This window comes from Argiope bruennichi, chromosome 7 (genome assembly GCF_947563725.1).
Source record: "Argiope bruennichi chromosome 7, qqArgBrue1.1, whole genome shotgun sequence".
Taxonomy (NCBI): Eukaryota; Metazoa; Arthropoda; class Arachnida; order Araneae; family Araneidae; genus Argiope; species Argiope bruennichi.
In genome coordinates this window covers 36,800,632-36,823,360 of record NC_079157.1, presented here as the reverse complement: position 1 = coordinate 36,823,360, position 22,729 = coordinate 36,800,632, and the positions used below count along the sequence as shown (strand labels likewise).

Genomic DNA, 22,729 nt, shown 5'->3' with positions numbered 1-22,729 from the left:
AGAAAAATATTTGTAACTGTATATTTTGTCGTTTCGGCCTTCCAAAACTTGCTATTTAAAACTATTTACATTAAGATTAAATTAAAATCCATACAAAAATTTGATTTTAAGAACCTGGATGGAAAAAGGGACCTCTCAAGTAGCGTTGCCTAAGGACTACTAGAGAAAAAACTACATATGCTCCTAATTTTTAATTTTTGCAAGCTTTGCTGATTTCCGCGTTATTGCTCTTTCTTCTTTTGGTCTGATGTTACCCTAACCGACTTACTGACAGCAACGGTGACTTGGGCTGCCATCTACGGGCGAGTAGGTGAACTATCGAAGATTTTATTTTTAAAGCTGACAATGAGTAATTTTCTTAGTCAATTCTGTGGTTAAGAAAATCAAAAGTTTAATTTGTTCTATGGCGTAGACAGAGAAAATGGCGCTTGAGGTACAGCACTATTATTGTTTGTGTATAGTACTTTTTGAACCCCAACTTTATATTTTAATTTAATTATGAATGATTTCATTACTGAAATGTAATCCTACTACAACCTGTTATTATTAATTAATTATAAACTGTTTCTACATTCTATCTCGATTTCAGAATTTATTTTTGATTAATATAATTAATATAATAATACGAATGTAATTAAAGTTTTAAAGGGATTGTGGATTTAGAAACCAGAAAAAAAAAATAATAAATTTCCATTTTAGCATTTTATCTGCTACATATTTTCTTATATATTGCTAAATGAAATGACACTATAAAATATGAACTAATTAATTGTTAATTTAATTTACATTTGAACTGATTAATTATTGTTCGATAAATATATTTATTACTAGCCGCCTTTGGCGACCAGCCGGTTCACCAATCTTAATGTTCGTTAAAATTTTAATAATTAAATATTTTATGCAATTCCAAGTTTAATAGCTTCTTCATCAAAATATTTTAAAACTTCAAATTTTGATTATCATATAATTCATTCATAATATTAGAAAGGCCTTCAGTCATAACGTAATATGTATCTCTCTCATTTTCTGTTAGCACCCGTAGAATTTATGCTTTAAATTAAAGTGGAAAGAATTAATCTTCAATTAATATAATAATATTTTACTGAAACAAAGCATTTTTTTATAATCTGATTACTGAAAATAGAGACACACAGGGTTTAAACTTTATGGGCACTAAAGAATATCTTTTTTAATTTATGTAATATCTCAAGAGTTGGTCAACAAAATTTTCTTAGATTCATTATGAGCAGATCGATTCATTAACAATGTTTAAATTTAAATGCATCAAACACTAAGAAAATAAAACGAATCGTTTAAAATAAACGGTTGAAAACAGGTTTTAAAAAAACTACTTAAAAAACGATGTACTTAAAACTATAAGCATATACAAAAAATATATAACTAACATAAATACAATTTACTTACAAAAGCATGCAACTAACCCAAAAATAATTTAAATCATCCATTGATAACGTTGTCATGGCAACAATCAGAACAGAATGCGCATGCGTGAATTTTCTTCGCCGGTTACGTAACGCAAATACGTGATTTTTTCTACGCCAGTTGGGGTAACGCTATGCGGATTAGAAATTTTTAATTTCCTTTATTCTGTTTTATTTTAATTCAAAAGTACTTCAGAATGAATCTGAAAGATCGATTCATTAACAATGTTTAATTTTAAATGCATCAAACATTAAGAAAATAAACAGAACCGATTGAAATAATCCGCCGAAATATTTTAACCCTAGCCTCATTACTGTTGGGAGAAAAAAAACCTGAAGCCTTTCTCGTTTGGCGGTAGGGAAAATGGAAGTTTTTTTGGCGGAAAAGTTGGCGGTGGGGAAAATGGAAGATTTTTTGGCGGGAAAGTTAGTTTTTAATTAATAATTAAAATTCTAATTAAAAATTCGAAAAAAGGAACCCCAGGTGCACATTCCCAACCTCCAAGGTATACATGTACCAAATTTGGTAGCTGTATGTTAAACGGTCTGGCCTGTAGAGCGCCAACACACACACACACACACACATTGAGCTTTATTATAAGTATAGATAGATGATCTACCGTATATATACTGTATTTATATTATTCTGTTTTATATGTTTGAGACGATATTATAATGAAAAATTTTCCAAGAGATTCGAGTTTCTGATTCGAAACATGGTAAAGTCATTATTGTTTCTGGCTTGTTTCGCATATCTTGATTTTGTTTTTAAAATTGGCTGTTAATTCTGTAATAGGAATAATCGGCTCATAAAAAAAATGTGTCTAATATCGTTGTTACTTATGACAATATAAACCCATCAATAAATACAATGAAAAGTATTATTGTAAAATGTAACTAAAAGCATTTTTTAAAAATTTATAAAATTGTGAAAATTTTGCATCGAAATAAAATTAATATCATCAAAAACAAACAAAAAAAGTTTTTGAATAGAAAAATGGCGTAAACATGTTTTTTGTGCAACAATATTCTCAAAAATTATTGCGGATAAAGTAGGAGTCATGAGCTTTTCTATGAAATAAAAATTGACAAAATAGGCAAATTGTTAGGGCCTAGGAACTGCTTCTTTGATTCCCCCCCCTTATTATTTTAAATAAGCAGATGTTTTCTTATTTAAGGGTACAATGGACGATAAAAATGTGAAAAATCAACTAAAACTGCGATTTATTTCTTTTGATCTTTTATAAATAATTAGATTACAAGAAATCGTTTGCAAAAAGAATTATTTTGATATCTTTATTCGTTTGCTCAGTATTAGAGGGTTTGTTTTTATTTATTATTTTTTTTTTATTGATACTGTAATGCCACTCCCAACTGTTTACATTTAGACAACTGCAGTACGAAACAGTTTCGTTTTCTTCTAAGTGCTGGAGTTTTCATACTTCATGCGCATCATATTTTTAATTATAACCCTGAAACTTTTATCTTATGCCGTATAAATATAAAATGATATAATTTTGCATGAAAAAAAGAATTTGCATTCATGAATCTTAGAATTTTTCCTGAAGGCCTCGAGCAATATTGCTACAATAATATTTTAAAAATTTTCAAAAAATGTCAAATAATTCAAGTTTTGAAATAAAAATTATATTTTCAATACAGTTAAGCATGCAAAATATTGTGTAGAATTAAAATATCTACTAAAGACTTGTAAAAATAGATTTATAAGTTATAGAAAATGACTAAAATAACCGAAAACATTATTTTTTAGTTTTTAAATAATTTTCTCTTTTATTTTCTGTCGTTTTAGAACACTTTAGAATATTATCAGTTTAGTTGCAGTTTTATAAAATGCTTTTTTAAAGAAAAGTTATAAACTGTCTACAATAAAATATCTTTCTAAAGTATCTCGCTATTCAGATTCATTATTTTATGATAGTAAACATTTTATAGGTATGGAAATTTTCTATAGAGATATTCAGAATAAGAAGTTATAGAAAATATTAAAATAACCGAACGAATCATTTTTTTTTACCTTTTAAGTTATTTCTCTTTTATTTTCTTCCTTTTTAGAACACTTCAGGATATTTTCATTTTTTAGGGAAAGGAATTTTATAAAATGCTTTTCATTTGAGGAGAGTTTGAAAATATCAAAACTGAAGTATCTTTCTAAAATATCGTGCTTTTGATGTATGCTCTGTTGGCAACGGATCGAGGAGATTGTAAAGGAGGAAAAGTGATGGAGTTATTTGATACCTTTTAATAGTATTTCAAAGTATATCCCTGCACAACCATTTGTACGGCAGTTTCTGCTTCTAATACAATTGAATGAGTGTGTGTTTGTGTTTCTATGAGTGTTTTGGAATTCTACATGCCAAATCTTGGAAATACAACTATCAAATTTGGCACATTTACAGCTTGAAAGGTAAAAATGTGCATAATAGAGCAATTTAAAGAAATTTAATTAATTATAAATTTAGCTGAAATTTGAAATTTTACCGCGGTAACGTCCGAAAATATTATTGCACAAAAATGGTTTATACACCATTTTAAAATTCAAAACAATATTTTAGAAATATACTAATTTTTCTTGATTTTTGGCAGTTTTTTTAAAAAAAAATGTTTTTTGTCTTCATTGTTTTATCAAATATTTAATCGAAGGAAAATATGAACTCAAAATGAAATTGCTATACCACAAAAGTTAGGAGATGAACCTGGAAATTCTATAATGCTTTGATATCATGAGACTAATGAATAGAGTATATGTCAGACTATTAAAACAATATGATTTTTGATGTTTGACAATTTTACAGTGTCATGGACATGAAATTACGTCTAATCGATTTAACTGTTATTGTTGTTGTCGTATGACAAGTGCAATAAAAAAATTAGATTGGGGGGGAAATTAGATTGGGCCTAAAGCATGCAGAACAGCCCTGGCCACATCTTCTGCAATCGATTTAACTGGAAACTAAATAAGATCAATATTTCCAATATTCCAGCTGACTGCCACTGAATTTTTTTAAAAAAAAATGTTTAATGTATTTTAACGTTAAATGTAATGTAAAGCGTTTGTAATACATTTCAAACCATTTTATTTATTTATTTGATTCACATCTTTCGCTGAAGTGCATTTGTCAATTTAATACAACGATAAAAAAATTGCTTTCTTTGGACGTAAATTTCAAAGCAAACTGTTGTTGTTTTGCTTCGATTAATATGATATTTTAAGACTTTAACTTGTTTTATGAAATAAGAATCATTAAATGCAATAGATGGTGAGACAATAAAACTAGGCGAAGACTGACTAGACGAAGCAAGTTCAAAACATTATCATATTTTATTGTTGGAGACTGAAAATTCGAAATTTAAGGAACTTTTTGTTTAAAGAAATGGTGGCCGTAGAATGATTTTTTTTGATAGAATACATTTTTTAATATGTAGCTTTGACGATAGATGGCAGCCCGATATCTTGTCATTTGTTCTAACGATTTCGTGCACGAATAACCTTCGCTTCCGCAAGTGTGAAAGAAAAAAAAGAAGGCGAGGTGGAGGAATTAAATATACCGCAGAATAATCTCGTAATAGAATTTTCTGAATTATATATTTCGAATATTCTTTACTGATAACAGTAGTGTTAAAAGTATCTCTTTCGGGTAAACACTTAAATGCATAGCGATTTAGACCTGCATTGTATATGTAAAACTTCATATCTATTTATGTGGCAACTTTTGCTAAATTTTAATTTTACCAGTGCTATTTTATATTTTCCGAACACAACTAGAATCTTTTACATTTTTTTTTATCTGTGACAATTATTAGTGTTGTCCAGCTATCTGAATACAATTTCATTTCAGTAGGTGTTACGAATTGCGATTCTTTATATGAAAAAGTAATCAAAACAGACAAGAAAAATTATTTTAGGATAGAAACGAGGTAGGAGTAACGAATGATATTTGTATTTTTGCATATACTAATAAATTTATGCAAGAAAAATGTGGCTTTTTTTTGTGATGAAAAAATATATGAATATGCGAAATCGGTTTTACATAAGTTCATTCCCTCCCCGGGGGCACCTCGAAATGAGGATGAGATGCTTCCGGCATGGTGGTTGGATCTCGCCACCCTGGAGGGTACACTAATAGGTGGGGGATCTGGCTACTATCATCGATGGCGGGACGTACTTCCTTCGGGGAGGGTTGTACCTTGGCCGGTGACGGCCCTTAGGACTCAACCACAGTTCCCGCCAATGTTGCTGTTGCGGCGGTCCGGTCATTCGGTTTTTATGGTTTAAATCCGTGTGCCTTCGTGGCGGGCTGGAGAGTTAGATGGTTGACTTACATAAGTTCATTATACCTAGAGGTATAATGAACTGAATATAGGTACACTGGACTATATTTTAAAACAGAGTGAAGTATAAAATTCCACTATGTAAGGGTACAACACAAAGGTCATATAGAAAAAGCAATTTTTTTTTGTTTAAATGCAAAAAGTAATTTTTCTTGAATTTTCAAGTTTTGTAATGTAATGAGAGATATCAGTTATGTGTGAAATATTGAATTATTAAACGATATAGATTTGTAGAACTCAAAGAGTGATTGGGCGTGATGATGTACAAATACATCAATATGTTTTTTAAAAATTTAAAAAAATCTGTGTTTTTTTTGGTATTTTTTCTATTAATTACAGCCATCTACCGGTTGATTTCAAATTTTATTTACTAAAAATAAAAATTCATACGTTTAAGGGTAAACATCTCATGCAATTTTACCTCTTACTTTTTAAACTCGTATTTTAGATGGAGAGAACGCCTTATTTCAAACTTGATATATATTTCTCATTGTAATAAACATTTTTTGCTCATCTTGATTTCTTGTGCGGATAATCGCTCTCCCGCTATTTGTTAAAATATAATTTATCGACATATATTGGGGGATATAATTTATCGACATAATTCAGCAAGCATCACATTTTTAGATGAGAAGGGGGGGGAGGTGCTTTATACTATTGATTATTCACAGGCAGATAATATTCGTTTACTAATCCAAAACTCATAAAAAAATTTCATGCATCTCAATTTTTTTTTTTTTTTTTTTTTTTTTTTTTTTGCAGAGCAGTAAATTAACAAATTTTTAAATGAAAAATTCTGCTGTTTATTAAGTCATAGTTGTCTATAGATTCTAATTGTAAATAAAAAATTCTTTTTAATTTTCTCTTATATGTAGAATAGACAAAGTATGGTAAATGTCAAAAATTAAAACTCCAGATTTTGACTAATCTCCACGTTTTGAACCTCGATAGAGAGATTGTAGTAACTTAGAACTCCCCCCCCCTAAAAACATTAAAATTCGCTCATTATGTTATATGGGAAGCAAAGATCGAAGATTCTTACCATTGAGATACGCACTGGCCGAGCTGTTTTGATCTCAGACACAGTTTGGCACATTGCCAACTGCATATAGCTCTTTTTTTATTTTCCTTCTCATTCAATGCTCGTATTTGCCTCTTCTTTCTTCTTCTCTTTTTTTCATTCGCTGTTATTTGGTTGTAATTTCGCTTTTACATTATTTCGATGTAAACTCATTTATAATAAAGATACTCGGATTTTTACTTTCTCGTGTACGAAGTATAGAGAAAATATCGTAATCGTCAAAAAAAAAAAAAAAAAAAGGAATTCGATATTTTGGTGAATTTCTAGGTTTAGACTTCCCTGAGTTCGAAATACACATTTTTGGGAAATATCCATCTATCTGTGACAAAGATATCTTGAAACCACTTTAAGCTAGACAATTGAAATTTGGCATACGGTCTTTACACCAAATTTGCAGATTTCTATCAAATTTTGAGTAAAATCTGTTCAGAGGAAGCTCACCTGTTCGGCTATTCAAATATAAGCAAACACAATGATTACAAAACGAAGACAGCTAGATAGATAAGATTTGGTGCAGAGATTTAACATCTACGACGTAAGCACCTATCAAATTTTGGGCGAAATCCAACTACGGGTTGATTGTCTGTCGGTCTGCACTTTTAGAAACATGCAAACGCGATAATTCAAAAACGTAGTAAATTAAATCATAATTTTGTGACTACAAGTGCAGTTTCGTGTCAACTCTTTGTTTCAGTCTGTTGAGAAAAACGTGCCTAAAGCACAAATTCGCTTTTCAGAAATTATTAACTGTTTACCAGAGATGAATTGCCGAAAAACTCGTCAAGTATTACACAAGAGATTTAGTAAAAAAATGATCAATTCACACCAAAAGTTAATATTTCTTAACTATTGTAAGTCGATGCTCTCACAATGTCTGTGCACTATGGTAAGAACAGAGACTCAGATGACCAAGAAATTGGATGTCTCTTGAAGTCGAAGAAGTCATAAAAATTCCAGCCATTAAATCATCTATAAAGGGCATTTTATCAAAGCTCTTGACTTTAGTTCTTTCCTAATGTCAAAAGTTAACGCTCATTTCATGTATTTTATGCATTTTTAATGTTTCACAACCTAATATGTAATGTAAAATGTATTTTTTTTTTCTATTCCAATATGTGGTTTCTCTAGAGGGTTCTTTATTATTCGAAAGGGTTCAGTGTCACGAAGTGTCGTTTGTCCCTTCGTGTTAGGTGGGTTTGGTCTTCGGCGTGTTTGGTCCCGCACGGCCTCTGGTTAGGTCGGGGTATCGCGCGGGTTTTACCTAATACAAGGACTTGTTTGCTGCTCCGAAAAATAAATGTATTTATAATTGTTTTAATTCGAATTTCTCAGAAAAATTAATCTACCTCTTCTTACCATTCTGTACGTATTTTTAACAATAAAAAGAAAGAAAGAAAAAAAAGAAAAAAAACACCTAAATGATGCACCATCTTGAATAGTGCCGAATACAAAGGGTTATTATCATAACATTTAATATTCAATTATATTTGTATATTTATTTTTTATAAATTCACTTATTTACCGATGTAAAAACACTTTTTAAATCGATATACTTGCACCCTTTCCCTTATAGTGGACTGATGGAAACAAGAAATTTTTTCCATCAGTCAGAATCTTCTGTCCCTGCTAAAACCATTAATCCGTCATTGGATCATGGATATGAAACATATGAACCTAATGAAATACTATAGGACTTACATGAATTTAAAAAATGTTACTTATAAGAAAAAAAATATTTAAAAAAAAAAAAAAGATCACAAGAAACATTTTGAAGAAATATTGAATTCTAAATTCTGGAAGATTTCACCTCAAGAAGTCTCCCATTCTATTCCAGTCTCTAATTTTACCACTACACAGATCTTTAATTCTCCTAAATCAACTGTTAAAATGAATGAAGCCAATTTGAACCGTGACCATAAATTATAAGCCCAATCAAAACATTGACAACGAAATAGAATAAGATAATGCAATTGAATACAACCCCCATGAAACAACTGACAAAGCACCACTTGTTCTGGAACATTTTACCAATTCCACCTCGGTTGACAAAGCTAAGCAAAGGCTCCAAAAATGTCCAATTCAATGGATTGACCTTAAAGAAGTTTACAATGAACCTTTAAACACCACTATTCATAAAACATATTTGAAAAAAAAAATAATATTAAAAAGTTACAATGATCTTCTTTTTCTTTTTACTTGGTTTTGAAATCTGGTTTTATGTTTTTTGCCTTTTAAAATTCATTGATATTTTAATCTTTAAAATTTTTTTGGAAACATTTCCTTTCTTGGATGTAATTTAAATTTTTTAAAGAATTTTTTTAAATTGTATTTGACGTATTTTTATTAGTACCATCTATTTGGAGCAACATAGTCATATTTAATCTGTTTGGTGCAACATAGTCATATTTAGCTCTTGCGCCATTTTATCTTCAAATAATCAACCAATCCCCTAGTAGTTTCTGAAATTCATGGTTTGTTCTCCTGTTACAGAAATCTATTGAAATATATAAACGCAAAAAAAAAAAAAAAAAAAAAAAAAAAAAAAAAAAAAAACGATACAAGATACCTTTTTAAATTTACCAATTAATTAATAAACATATACAGGATAGTTATAATTAAACTTCCCCTTTAAACAGGATTATACAACGCAAACGGGTGAACGGACTGCAACGAAATTTAGTATATAGTCTATACACGAGATGCGCTCACAAAATTTCGAAAAAAAAAGTTCCAGAATGTCCACCAGAGGGTGCTTTTTCCGAAGAAACATTACATTTAACACAATAAACGACCAAAACGGAATACAGAAACAATATTAACAAACCAGAACAAGAATTGTGAGTAATAAAATGAAAAACCGGGAAAAGCTGGAAACTCCATACCGCTTCATGTGCAAACCATTACAAATCATCAGTTGCGATCTGCTGTTGAATACATTGTCCATCGACTTGAAATTTTGCAGGTGAATGAGGGTGGTCACATGGAGCACCTTTTCCTACATCGTCCTGGACATGATTAACAACTGCTCCTCTTGTGCAATTTCGTCCTAACCTGTTCTTGTTTCTGCAAACTGAACAGATTTTTTTTCTCTCAAACAGCGTATTGTAATTTTTTCCTTACCTTTACTTAATGTGGTTCGATGATAAGAAACTAATCAATAAGTGTTAAAATTGTTTCTGTATTCTGTTTTGGTCGTTTATTGTGCTAAATTGAATGTTTTTCCGGAAAAGGCGCTCTCTAGTGGACATTTTGGAACTAAATTTTTTCGCGCTAAATTTCTGTGAGCGCATTTTGTGTATAGTCCGTATAACAAATTACGTTGCAATCCTTTCACCCGTTTGGGTTGTAGAATGCTGTTTATAGTGAAAGTTTAATTATAATCACCCTGTACATTTCTTCATTTCACTTTTTACTCAATTATTTGTAGAAGAAAAACTATATTTATTTATTGAACAAAAAATGTAAGCAAGATACACTATTCCGTAGAAATAAATTATTTTTATTGGCAGTTATTTTTACAATTTCCTTATTTCTCGTTCAATATTATTTTCTCAACGATTGAATTAAGTGGACAAAATTTTAATCTGATACGAAATTCCCTTTTCATTCCGCAAAATTATTGGGTGGATTTCCCCTGGTTCCGAGACCAGTCACGGCAAAAACTGCACCCGCTTGAGGTTGATCAGTCACGCCAGCTTTCTGTGCCGTAGTCACGTACAGAATGTCGAAATGAGGCCCACCAAAGCAGCAGGACGTAACATTTGTGGCTGGGATGTCGATTTTTCTTAGAATACTTGCTATAAATAAAAAATAAAAAAAAGAAATTAATATTTTTATTGACAAAAAGAATTTAAAAAAATATCTTTCTAGAATGTATAAATAATTAGCTAATAAAATTGACGTTGTTTATCAAAAAATATTTTCATGTATAATTGCTAAACAAAACAGCTTTTCTCTATTGCATCTTTCACTGATTTTCAGTCGCCTTCTGCTGTGTGGACCGACCCTTCATCCAATAGTTAAATTCCTCTCTTTTATTTCCATATTTTGAATCATTTACCACGAACTTAATAGCTTTTAGGATCCAATTTACCAAAGCCTACCATCTTTAGGGTGATATCAGAAGCTCTCTCATATCATGGTTTTTAAAATCATAATACAAAATACCTCTCTCTTCTTTTTGGTGTATCATCTACCACGAACTTAATAGCTTTTAAGATCCAATTTACCAAAGCCCACCATCTTTAGTGTGACATCAAAAGCTCTCTCATATCATTGTGTTTAAAATCATAATCCAAAATACCTCTCTCTTCTTTTTGGTATTACTGTGGAAAACCGTAGGAAGAATGAAAAAAAAAATATTTCTGATTTTTCTTTATAAGTTTTTTGTCCAAAGAGAAAAAAGATTCTTTGGAAAAATGTAACCTTAAATGAACTTACATATTACATGATTAAGATCGCTTCAAAATGTTTGAAATGAAATTAAATGCAGAATTTCATAATAATTGAATCTAAGCTTATGGAAAAGATAACTGTTTACTCTTGAAGATGGTATATGAATCATTTTTAAGCAAATATCTATTTTAAAAGTTGACAAAAAAAAAAAAAAAACCCTAAGCAAATGCTCTGGATTATTTCTCTTTATTTAATCAAATAATTACTGGCGTTATTTTTAACTGTTTAGGAATATTTAATGTAACAGACAGATACACAGACAAACATATGTACTTTCTGCTTTATATTATAAATAAAAAAAAAATCAAAAACACACTTTTATAAGAATACTAAAATGTAGAAAATATTTTAAAAATATAGAGATCCAAAAAAAAGTCATTAAAACGCGAGGTGCTGCTGAGAATATGAGCATTCATACATACTTGTTTCTGGATCAATACGAAGCACACAAGCGCCACCAAAGTGAGCTACCCACAGTTTTCCTTCTATATCTATCGTCATTCCATCTGGCACTCCAAGGTTATCAAACTCCTTCCTTTCGTTGTAATTAATCAGAATTCGTTTGTTAGCTAAAAAGAATTTATTCAATTGAAAAATAGCAGTGTATTTAGTTTTAGTAAAGGTGGATTTAACTCGGCCAATAGGCAGCGCATGCGTAGAAAGACTGAAAAATGTTGTTCGGACCAAGGCAAGTACTTGTCAGTTTATAGAATTTGGCACTTTTTTTTTTTTTGGCATAAAAAAACTGATTACTTATTGTAGATTAATTCTGACATTTTTTACCCTTTGTTCTTTCAGATACGGAGTTTTTTAAAAATAATTTTCTAAACCTAGATATGTTGACCATTTTTTTTTTATTTTACCATGTTTCCTTGTGCAAAAATCCATAATTTTAATAGGGCCGCGGTGGCCTGGTGGTAAGATCTCGGCTTCGGAACCGGAGGGTTTCAGGTTCGTGACCCGATTCCACCAAAGAACCGTCGTCTGTTGCACGTTAAATCCGTCATGACCAAACGTCCTCCCGCTGGTGTGAAGAGGGGGGTGCCAGCTCAGGTGTCGCCCTCGTCATCTGACCGCGGTTCAAAATTACGAGGTCCGTCCCAAAATAGCCCTAGCGTTGCTTCAAACGGGACGTTAATATAACTAAACCAAACAATCATTTAATACTATATACTTTATGCAATGAAAAAGAAAAATCCAGGGACTCCGAAATGGCAATTTATAGCCAAGCATGGAATGCCTGAATCTATCTTATGAAATAATGGCAAATATAAATCCCTTTCTGCGCATGCGCTGCCTGCTGGCCGTCTAATAACTGGACAAGTGTAAACCCGCCTTAACAGACAACAGGCAGTCTTCAAATAAATAAGTAAAGACACATACTTGCCGTTCCATCCTGTAAATTATAATCAAAATAATATATTTTTCTTGCTTCGGAATCAATGAAGTATAGCGTTCTGTTGTCCAGCGACCAAGCCAACCCATTAGAAAGAGTAATTTTGTCAGAAACTCGTGTCAATGCATATTCTGGGTCGATTCTATATAAGTGACCTTTTTCATCTTGCCCTGGAACTAAGGTTCCTATGAAAGAAAAATACATTACACTTTTTCAGAGAAAAAAGCGTTGGATGTAAACTAAGAAAATTTTGCAAATAAATATATTTTTAATGTTAAGGCCGGGATAGTATAATTGGTAGAGTATTGGACTCGCATCTCTTGGATAGTGAATTCGAACCCCGTCATCCGAAGACTCTCCGTGTATAAGGTGACTGGTGCACGTATAAATCTGTCGTGGTCACAAAGTCCTCCAAGTTGAGACAATACCACTGGGGGTACTGGTTCAGAGATGTTCTCTGACTCAGGTCTAAATTACGATCTGTGGATGAATGAATAAAATGTATGAATGAAGTCCGCTCCATAAAAAGGGTTGTGACACATCAGTAGCTAAGATGTACTCTTGGTCCTAGATAGCGCTACTGAAATAAGAGCCGCAAAAAATATCAGCTTAAAATCGCAGACTTTGTCAGCGGGTTTGTCTATGACAGGTGTCATAAGAAACAACAACAACATTTAAGACCGTTCCGTAATCATAATATGAGCTCAAAATCCTTCAGTTGAATAATTTTTTTAAAAAAATTTCCATGTAAAGGTTTTTTTAAAGGGGAAATTAGAGAAACGATCTAATTTTCAGTTTTTTAATAATTTGAATGTTAACATTTAAAAATATTAGTTTTTAAGAATGAAATATGTAAGGCAGCTAGGAGATAGTTGTAACATGCATTTTACGCAGAGAATTTTCAAAATTTTTGATTAGAAATTTTATTAAGAATAAGTTTTATGATTGAACTATTAAACAGCATAATTAGTACCCTACCTAAACGAGCTGTGAGAAATTGTGTGAGCGTAATCCAAATAATGGGAAAAAAAATATTTCATAAATTTTGATTGGAGGTAAATTAATTGATATTGTAAAACAGTTTTTAATTATCTATTTTGTTTATGCATCAGGTTATAAAATACAGTTATAAATTTTTTTTAGTAAGTGAAATATTAATTTATAAATCAGCATAAATGTCCTAAACCGTACGATGTGGCAGGTTGTAGCGAAATCTTGGGACAAGTTGTAAAGCGCGTTTTCTTCTTGTTTTGATTTATGTAATTAGATTTCCTGCTTTAATTGATCCCAAACCAATTACTTTATTCTTTTTGAAATAGTTCGTGTACAGTTGCTGATCGGAAGAAAGAAAAAAATGAACTATTATTTACAAAGAGATAACAGAGTGGAAAGTAAATGCAATTATACATACATATCAAACAGATCTTATTTAATCACATTAAAATGCGCCAAATCTAACTACGTAAATGCATCAATTAAAGTAATAAAGGAAATGAAAATGATTACAGAATAAATTACAAATCCGAACGATTCTATCTAGTTATTTTTTTATATATATAATAGGGTGTCCCAAAAGTTTTTCTCATATTGTCTAATCCGCCTCTGATTGTGCAAACATGCAGGTTTATCTATTAATCGTCTATGCCACCGGTTTCAGTCGTACCAGAGCTCTTTCACAGTACGTTTAGAGATGCATTATCCACGATTTTTCGAATAACAAATAATATTGCTATTGTTATTTTTAAATATGCGTTTCAAATATCTGTTATTTCAGTCATATTATTAATTAAAAATTATTACTTAATATTAAATATAAAATTTATTAATTGTAATTAATACTTAATTTACTAATTTAATTAACGTGTGATTGAATTAATTTATCTGTTTCAGCTTACTTCTTAAATTTTATTTTTTTCTCAAAACTATTTATTTAATTTATTTATTAGAGTGAACCATTTTCTGGAAAAGATGAGTTAAAAACATATGTCATTTCTTTAAAATGTTTACTTTAGTCCTATATTCTATCAATAGATGGCGCCAGCAGTAAACAGAGTACATGTAATCAAAGTCAATCATGTCACGAGCAATTAAAAATGATCTGTATGGAATAGTGCATCATCAAATACGAATATCGGCCACTCCCGTAAAGTGGAGCGGTGACTTCGCACTTTCCAGTGAAATCACCGCTCCGATAAATTTCAGTGATATGCAATTCAATGATACGATACGATAATTACAATAACCGGTTCGTTCACTTTTCAATCCAATCACAGATTTCTTTCGAGAGCTTCCATTGGACAGATCGTATCGATTGCTACTTTCCAGTGAAATCACCGCTCCGGCAAATTTCAGTGATATCGTATCGATTGTTACTTTCTATCGTGATCCAAAACCTGTAATCGAAATATCATCAGTAAGATCGCGTCAAGGATTTGAATCACATCCCTCTTTGAAAAGTATTGATCACTTGTATTTGTGACTTTTTGATATTGGTTACGTAATAACCGCTCTGAAACCGCTTCGTCATCTCTAAGTACGTTTCGTTTGTGCAACAGTCTCAATTTTTCTGAAATTTGATAAATTTTTTTAAAATTATTTTTTGAAGTATTTCTTATTATATATTTAAAGCATGTAATAGTTACATCTCCACTAATGTTGGGTATCTGTTCTTATAAAAAAAGCATTGCATACACATAAATACTAACAAATTTCCGTCTTCACAAGCATGAAACAAATCAAGTTAAATAAAAGAGTGCAAAAATCTGTAAAACAGCTGGTCCACCTACCAGTCCATGCTCGTCCATTTGCATCACATTTTCCATCGTTGAAACGAGCTTCACTCGGTTCCGCAGGTAATTCGGAGAGAACCTGCGATTCTCCAGTCGCGAAGTCTAGCTTGCGAATCTGACGAGTCAGGGTAATAAGTAATTTTGATGGATCCGATCGGTAAGGGATCACAAAAGTGGTGATTCCATCTGAAAATTAGATGAGAAATTACTCTTATATATTATATATTTTGAAGAGATGTCCAGTTAGTTATATAACACCTGTTTGGAAGCAATACTAGGGCTATTTTGGGATCCTGTAATGAATTTCGATCAGTTCTGAGAGACCACGTCTCCAAACTTTTACACCACACCAATGGGGAGACATGGGACCCATGATGGCATATTTAATGTTCATCAGGCCATATGTGCAGTGAATCTTCAGTGGAAGTTGGTTTCGAAAGCGGACCTTTCCGGCCTCGAATTGAGACTTTATCACTAATTTATTGTGGCCTGAATAGACAATGAAAAATTTAAAAGAAAACTATAATTTAAAATTGGATTAATACCCGGTTTTGTTGCTGTATTAGGTATAAATTTGTACTGATAATCGATATATATTCGAGCAAAGAAGAAGAAACTTTTGAAAATGAAAAAATTCAGATTTATTTTACCACGGGAGGCATTATTTACGTACAAGAAGCAGTGATAAAACTGACGTCAGTCGACATCGTGATACAAGAGAAAGAAACCAAAAAATTTTTTCCCTCCGGCAGTTTTATAATACGATTTTGATAGGGATTTCTTTGATACGTGTAGGAGAGGGAAATTCAGGCATCTTTAAAAGAATGTGGTAAACATTAAAGACTTTTATCCCTTCGCCCAGAGCGTGAGAACCTACTGAAATGAGGAGTTTGATAGAGCGTGTATTAAAAGTAATTAAATAAAAAAAGTTGGAATTGGATCAAGAAATATTTTAGAATGAAGTTAATATGGGCTAAATTAAATCAAAAAGGAAATTGATTAGGATTTAAATTAGATTTTAAAATTATATTATTTATTTGATTTATATTATATTTGATCATTATAATATTTGATTTTAAAATATTACACACACGCGCATTTTGCAAGTACATTAAATTTTACAAATATATTACAAAACACATTTAAAAGCTCATTTCTCAAATCGCTTTCAATCTGAAAATTCTATTCATTTTTATATGTGTACAACTTATTTTACAAACAATAATTTTGTCGACTGAGTTAAAACAATATACAATTATTTATTCATAGAATCTTCCACTAATTTAATTAAAATTTTTAAAAAATGCATTAAAATAAAATTATTTTATATAATATTTATATAAAATATAATATACAATAATATTAATATTAGTTTGTAAATATTTTATGTAATATTTAATTAATTTATATAATATTTAAACAAAAAATATTCAGGGTTAATTCAAAGAAAGAAGGAGAAGATTTAAAATATTTAATTTAATGAAAATAGTAGTAGTGAATTTATTACTAGCTATACATACATTTATACATAGTTATTTTAGACACAATTGTAGTTACATTGTTATTTTATAACAAAATCTTTTATTGATGAAAAATCGTTTAAATCATTGAAAAAAGAATTGATATACTCTTCACTTCGCAATGGATGTATTAAGCTAAAATCGTCAGACGACTGACTGCATGTATTCAGAGAAAAATTTCTAATCTTCTTTAGTATTTTTAAAATATTAGAAGTACAAATATTTTGTACTGGTAAATGTTGAAATAGTTTTAAAAAATTTTATGCAATTCACTTTGAAAACTTAATAACTCTGAATTATGTGAAAAAAGTGTTTTAAAATCTCTTCTTTTTATTTATTTAAATAGTACATGGATGTATATTTGCTTTATAAATTCTATTATAAAATAATCTAACGAATCAGTTAAAGAATATTCTGCAACCCATAAAATTCCGATTTAAAGCATCAATAACTCATTTCTGATTGATTAAGTTACTTTACTAAGTAAAATTTAGTAGCTAAAACTTTGTCGTTTTACATGCCTTGAACTGGCATTACCCTTTAACACGGACACATTTTGAGAAAATTGTCAGACTATCTAAAAAAAATTGAACATTTTTAAAGAACAATCTATAAAATAAAACGTCACTGGGAAATAACCTGACGAACCAAGAAAAAATGACGTCATATCGATGATTGTATTCTGAATTTAAATTTCTGATGTAAAAGTTTCTGGAATGGCAACGGGCAAAAACATTTTATTTTAAGAAATATTATTCACCTGTTCGGTTTATATTGGAAGATTAAAGTGTCATCATTTTGTATTTCGAAACTTAATGTAAATATTATTTTAAATAGCATAAATGGTCTAAGATTAATCTGAAATTATTAAATATAATCCAAAATTTGCATACATTTTAGAATTAATTTTTAGAGCACATAAAAAAACATTTAACGTTTCATATCACAGTCATTAAAGATGCATAAATTCATCCATATTTTTAGAAAATTGACTTGATATGATGTAGATAAATTTCCCTACATTGATAATGCAGCTTATCTGACCTTTATTCGAACGAAAGATAATCTAGATATGTGATAGACTGAAAATCATTTGGGGATGATTTTCTGATTATTATTATTTATTATTATCAGATGAACAACCAGACTTTAATTAATGCATCACTGTTTTATTTGCTGATTTTACAGATATTTCTATTTTATTTCAGCAAGCAAAGGTCTTAAATTGATATTTTGGTTTTTTTTTTAATTAATAAAATTTTCTTTCTTCCTCTAGCATTAAAAATAAATTGAAAAAAATGATGGCGTTTAATTTAAATATTTTAATTGAATAGTTTGACGGTTAAAATGTAGCAAATCCGGATGTTACGCATTTCTTGTTTATATGTTCTTTTATCATAGTCTAGATTCTTTCGTATTTATTACACAGACAAAATTCTTCGATTATACGGACATAAAATTTCGATTATACGTCGTTTTCTCTGTTATCCGATAGCAGAGATCGCTTTTGAACAGTACGTGAATCTTTATATCAATATCATGCTTTTGGAATGATGAACAAATGAATTATCAAATAAAAGAAATGCATCAAATCATACAAATTATTTGGTGATAATTTTAGTAATTATGAAGAAATCATTATTCTTTCTTTAAAGATGAAATGAAAAACTTCGAACTCTTTTTGTTTGCCAAACCAGTAATGAAAAAATCATTCAATAATCTTAATTCGATAAATAGTGTTATATTCAATATTCTAAGCAATCAGCTCTTCAAATAACGATTAAACATTTTTTTTAAATTAAATCCCAGCCTGCCTATATATCAATAATATATAACAAAAATTTACATTTTTTTACCCAAGATTTGCATAATATGATTTTTCTCATTTTTATGATAAATTTTTAATTCTATATTTTAATTATTGTTTTCCATACTATTTACCATTATACTAGTATTATCTTAAAATACTTTAAAACAATTACTTAAAAAATTGCAATGGTATCATCAAATCTGTATTAACCAAATATATATTAAAATTTCGATTTTACGTTTTTTCATTTGTACGCTGATTTACGACAGTCCTTTGAAAGTCGTATAAAAGGTACTTTATTGAGTTTTGTTTTTGTAGCTGAGAAAATAAAAGTTGTTTGGAATGCTTTATAACGATCTGATAAGGTTTAATATGTCTCATGAATTTTTAATTATTATATGTATAACTAAAAATATAGTTATTTATATAAATTTAATTATTATATTGTAATGCTTTTATTTAATTTTTAAAATAAAAGCATTGCAATCATATCACAATTCATATAATCACGCAAAAAACGTTTATACGAAACGAAGCAATCAAACCTCCTCAAAGAGAAAATGGAACGAACCGGCTTCAAATGTTAGTCAAGGTCAATACAGGAGTCAAAGACCTTGCCTCGAATTTCATTTATAATGGAATATTTTTTTAGATCAAACTTTGTAAATTAATTACAGAACGAAATATCGGCAACACTAAAAGAAGATATATAAACAGAACTTATGCATAAAAAACCATACCTAAATGGACCACTTCACTGACACCTGTTGCAGGATCTAATCTGCATACATCGCCTACAAAAGCATCAACATAGTACAGCTTTTGAGTGCTGACATCCCAGTGGGGTCCCTCACCCAAATCACTCAATCTCTGCGAAACGGCTGTTACACTCATGGCTGCAGTTTTTTTGCGTTGTCCCGCGCTTTCTAGGTGTCTCCGTTTAAAAATAAAATAGACGAGAAGTCACGTGCTTGCTTGCCGAGATAAGATTCGGTAAGCGATTCGCCAGTGTTATTCAACTCGTAATTGCTGATAATTCCGTTCCAAAGTAGGGAATATAAACTTCCGGAAAAGGAATTTCGAAGTTTTAAACAGACTGTTTGGATATGATTATCAGGTGGTAAGGATAAATTTAACTATTGAAGCAATTTCCGGCATTAAATATTATTGTTAGAAAACATGCAATCATTTCCTTTAAATTTATGACGGGGGAAATTTGGAAAACATTGAATAACAGGAACTTGATTAGTTTCAAGAACAAATAGTTTTTTTTCTTTTAATATTTATGAAAATAAAAATCCAAAAATAGACTTTTAAGTTATAGAAATCCAAATTACTGAGTAGATTGACTTCAAATTTTACTTGCAATTTTTCTATTATAAAGCATATAGAAGTTTTGCAATAATTAAATGATTAATTTTTTTATTAATTAAAAGCTTCGTCCCAATTATATGTTTGCGTAGCATGGCTAAAAATTGTTCTAGCGCCATAATTTTTACGCCTTTGCCATTCATTAAAAATTATTCAAACTCTGCTAAAAAAAAAAAAAAAAAAAAATGCTTTTGGAAGCTTTTAAAAATTGTTTGGTCTCTAAAACTTATGAGATTAAAACATTTTTTAGCTCAAATATTCTTTTCATTTTAATTGGAAATAAAGTTGCAGACGATTATTTTGAATGAACAACTTTTTTGTATAAAATATTAAGAATACATTTTATATTATTTTAAACGACTATATATGCATATTTTTAAAAATATTATACATAATTTAAAAAGCATTTTTTTGTTATTTATTTATTTAATGTCACATATATTTTGAAAAGTTTTATATAAAAGAACAATCATTCGAATTCTTCAAAATCTGCTATGAATTACTATCAGAAATAAGCGAGATCAGTTTATAAAAACAGAGTAAAAATGCTGTGTTCTTATTTTCATCGAAAAACCTAACACGAATAAAAAATTAATATAAAATTGAAACAAAATCTTATTTTACTAATTATAAAAAGAAATCTCTTATGAAAAATACATAATTAAACCAAGGAAAATCTTAATTACAGTATATATTAAAAAAGATTACAAATAAGAAGGGGGGAGGAAATGATTATTACGAAATATGATATTATTTCGTATTATTTTGAAATATAATATGGAGTTGGAATATTTATATTTTTGATCATTCATGCTATCTGAATTCCAAAATCGTCTAATCGCCTAAGCATTTAATTTGATTTCGACTTCTAAAAAGTATTAATTCAGTAACATAAATTTTTATTTAATAGTTTTGTTACTTAAATAAACAAGAAATTAGACCATAAGTACTATATAGAATTACTTAGTTAAATATAGACATTTAGAATGATTTATGAAAATGCATGAAAATAACTAAATAGCTGTATATTAAAATCTCTCAATTTGAAAGAGACATTCTTATTTTTAAAAGTATTATGATTCGACAACACAATTATTTTCTCTGTCTCAGATATTTATCAACAAATGATACACATTTAATTCAAATATATTAATTATTCATTCATTTTTACTTATTTTGTTAACTAAGAATATTTCTATAAGAAAGTATTAATCATTCTCTCTAAAAAGTGAAATTTGGCTTATATATTTAAAAATTAAATTGTAGGTATTCACAAATTTTGAACCAAATTCTATTAGGAGCTTGACTTCTATCCATTTATGTAACAACATATGTGCGATTACGATAAGTTGAAAATGAAACTACTCAAATAAATGAAATTTGATGCGACCAAAATTGTATATTTGAATCAATTTTTGTAGCATATCAAGTGTTTTGAGTATATAAATTTTGGTTATATGTTAAATAGGTACGTAATTTTCAATGGTATTTCAAGTATGTTAGTAAATTTTATTCATATGTCGAATATGCAAATTTTAGTGAGAATTTATATCTTTCAACTGAATATGTCAATTTGAGTATGTAAAATAAGTAGAGAAGTTTAAATTTTTAAATTGATAAGTAAATGAGAGATGGTTAAGAACGAGTAAAAAAATAGATAAATAAAATAAAATAAAAAACTTTACTGTAAAATTTTTCTTTGAAATAAAATACCAAACAGTTTCTTGCCATGTATATTTATTTTATCCTTATATTTTGCATTTTTTTAGTTTGATCACAATTTTACAAAGTTAAGTATATCTAAATAAGAAATGCTAGTAATATAACAGAGAACAGTTTAAATTTTGAAAATAAATAAGTCAATAAGCGATGATTAACAAAGAATAAAAAAAAATTAAAAGTGCATTACTGTAAAAGTTTTTCTGCAAATAAAATGCAAAACAGTTTCTTTTTATGTCTATTTATTTTATATTTATATTTCGCATTTTTTTAGAATCTGGCCATAATTTTACAAATTTACATAAGTCAAATAATACTTGTAACATAATAGAACGCAGTTTAAAATTTGAAAATGAATAAATAAATGAGAAATTGTTAACAACGCATAAAAAAATTAACAAATATTTCATTATAAATTTTTTTATAAATAAAATATAAAATAGTTTCCTTACATGTATATTTATTTTTCTTAATATTTCACATTTCTAGTTTAGCCACAATTTAACAAATTTACATAAATAAAAATAAGAAATGCTATTGATATAATCGAGAGAAGTTTATTAAAAAGTATTTAAAAATGGAATTTTTAAAATTTAAAATTACCTTATTACGAACTTATTCACATCAAATAAAAAATATAATTACTAAAATTTTTATTAATGATTAAATCAATGCAGAATGAATTCAAAAATACTTCAGCTACTCAGAATTTAATCGCTGCAAAATGTGATGCGTATTTCAACTCCCGCCTGATTTTAATACACGCTCCTTTTCTGATAATAGTATAAACATATAT

The 22,729-nt window shown here is 29.2% G+C and overlaps 2 protein-coding genes across 2 annotated transcripts in view; one reads left to right on the top strand and one right to left on the bottom strand.

Annotated features, from left to right (window-relative positions):
* Window positions 1–349: 349 nt before the first annotated feature.
* The window catches only part of LOC129975601 (uncharacterized), a 37,948-nt gene continuing 15,568 nt past the window's right edge, over window positions 350–22,729 (top strand). The window contains exon 1 of the mRNA XM_056088670.1: window positions 350–433. The gene's annotated coding sequence lies outside the window, so the exon portion shown is untranslated. The remainder of the gene's footprint in view (window positions 434–22,729) is intronic.
* LOC129975602 (regucalcin-like) lies at window positions 10,352–19,792 on the bottom strand. Its single transcript, XM_056088671.1, has 5 exons — window positions 19,584–19,792; window positions 15,511–15,699; window positions 12,712–12,909; window positions 11,751–11,897; window positions 10,352–10,670 (listed from the first exon to the last, which is right to left on the bottom strand). The coding sequence occupies exons 1-5, from the start codon at window positions 19,735–19,737 to the stop codon at window positions 10,477–10,479; spliced, it is 882 nt and encodes a 293-aa protein (XP_055944646.1). The 5' UTR covers window positions 19,738–19,792; the 3' UTR covers window positions 10,352–10,476.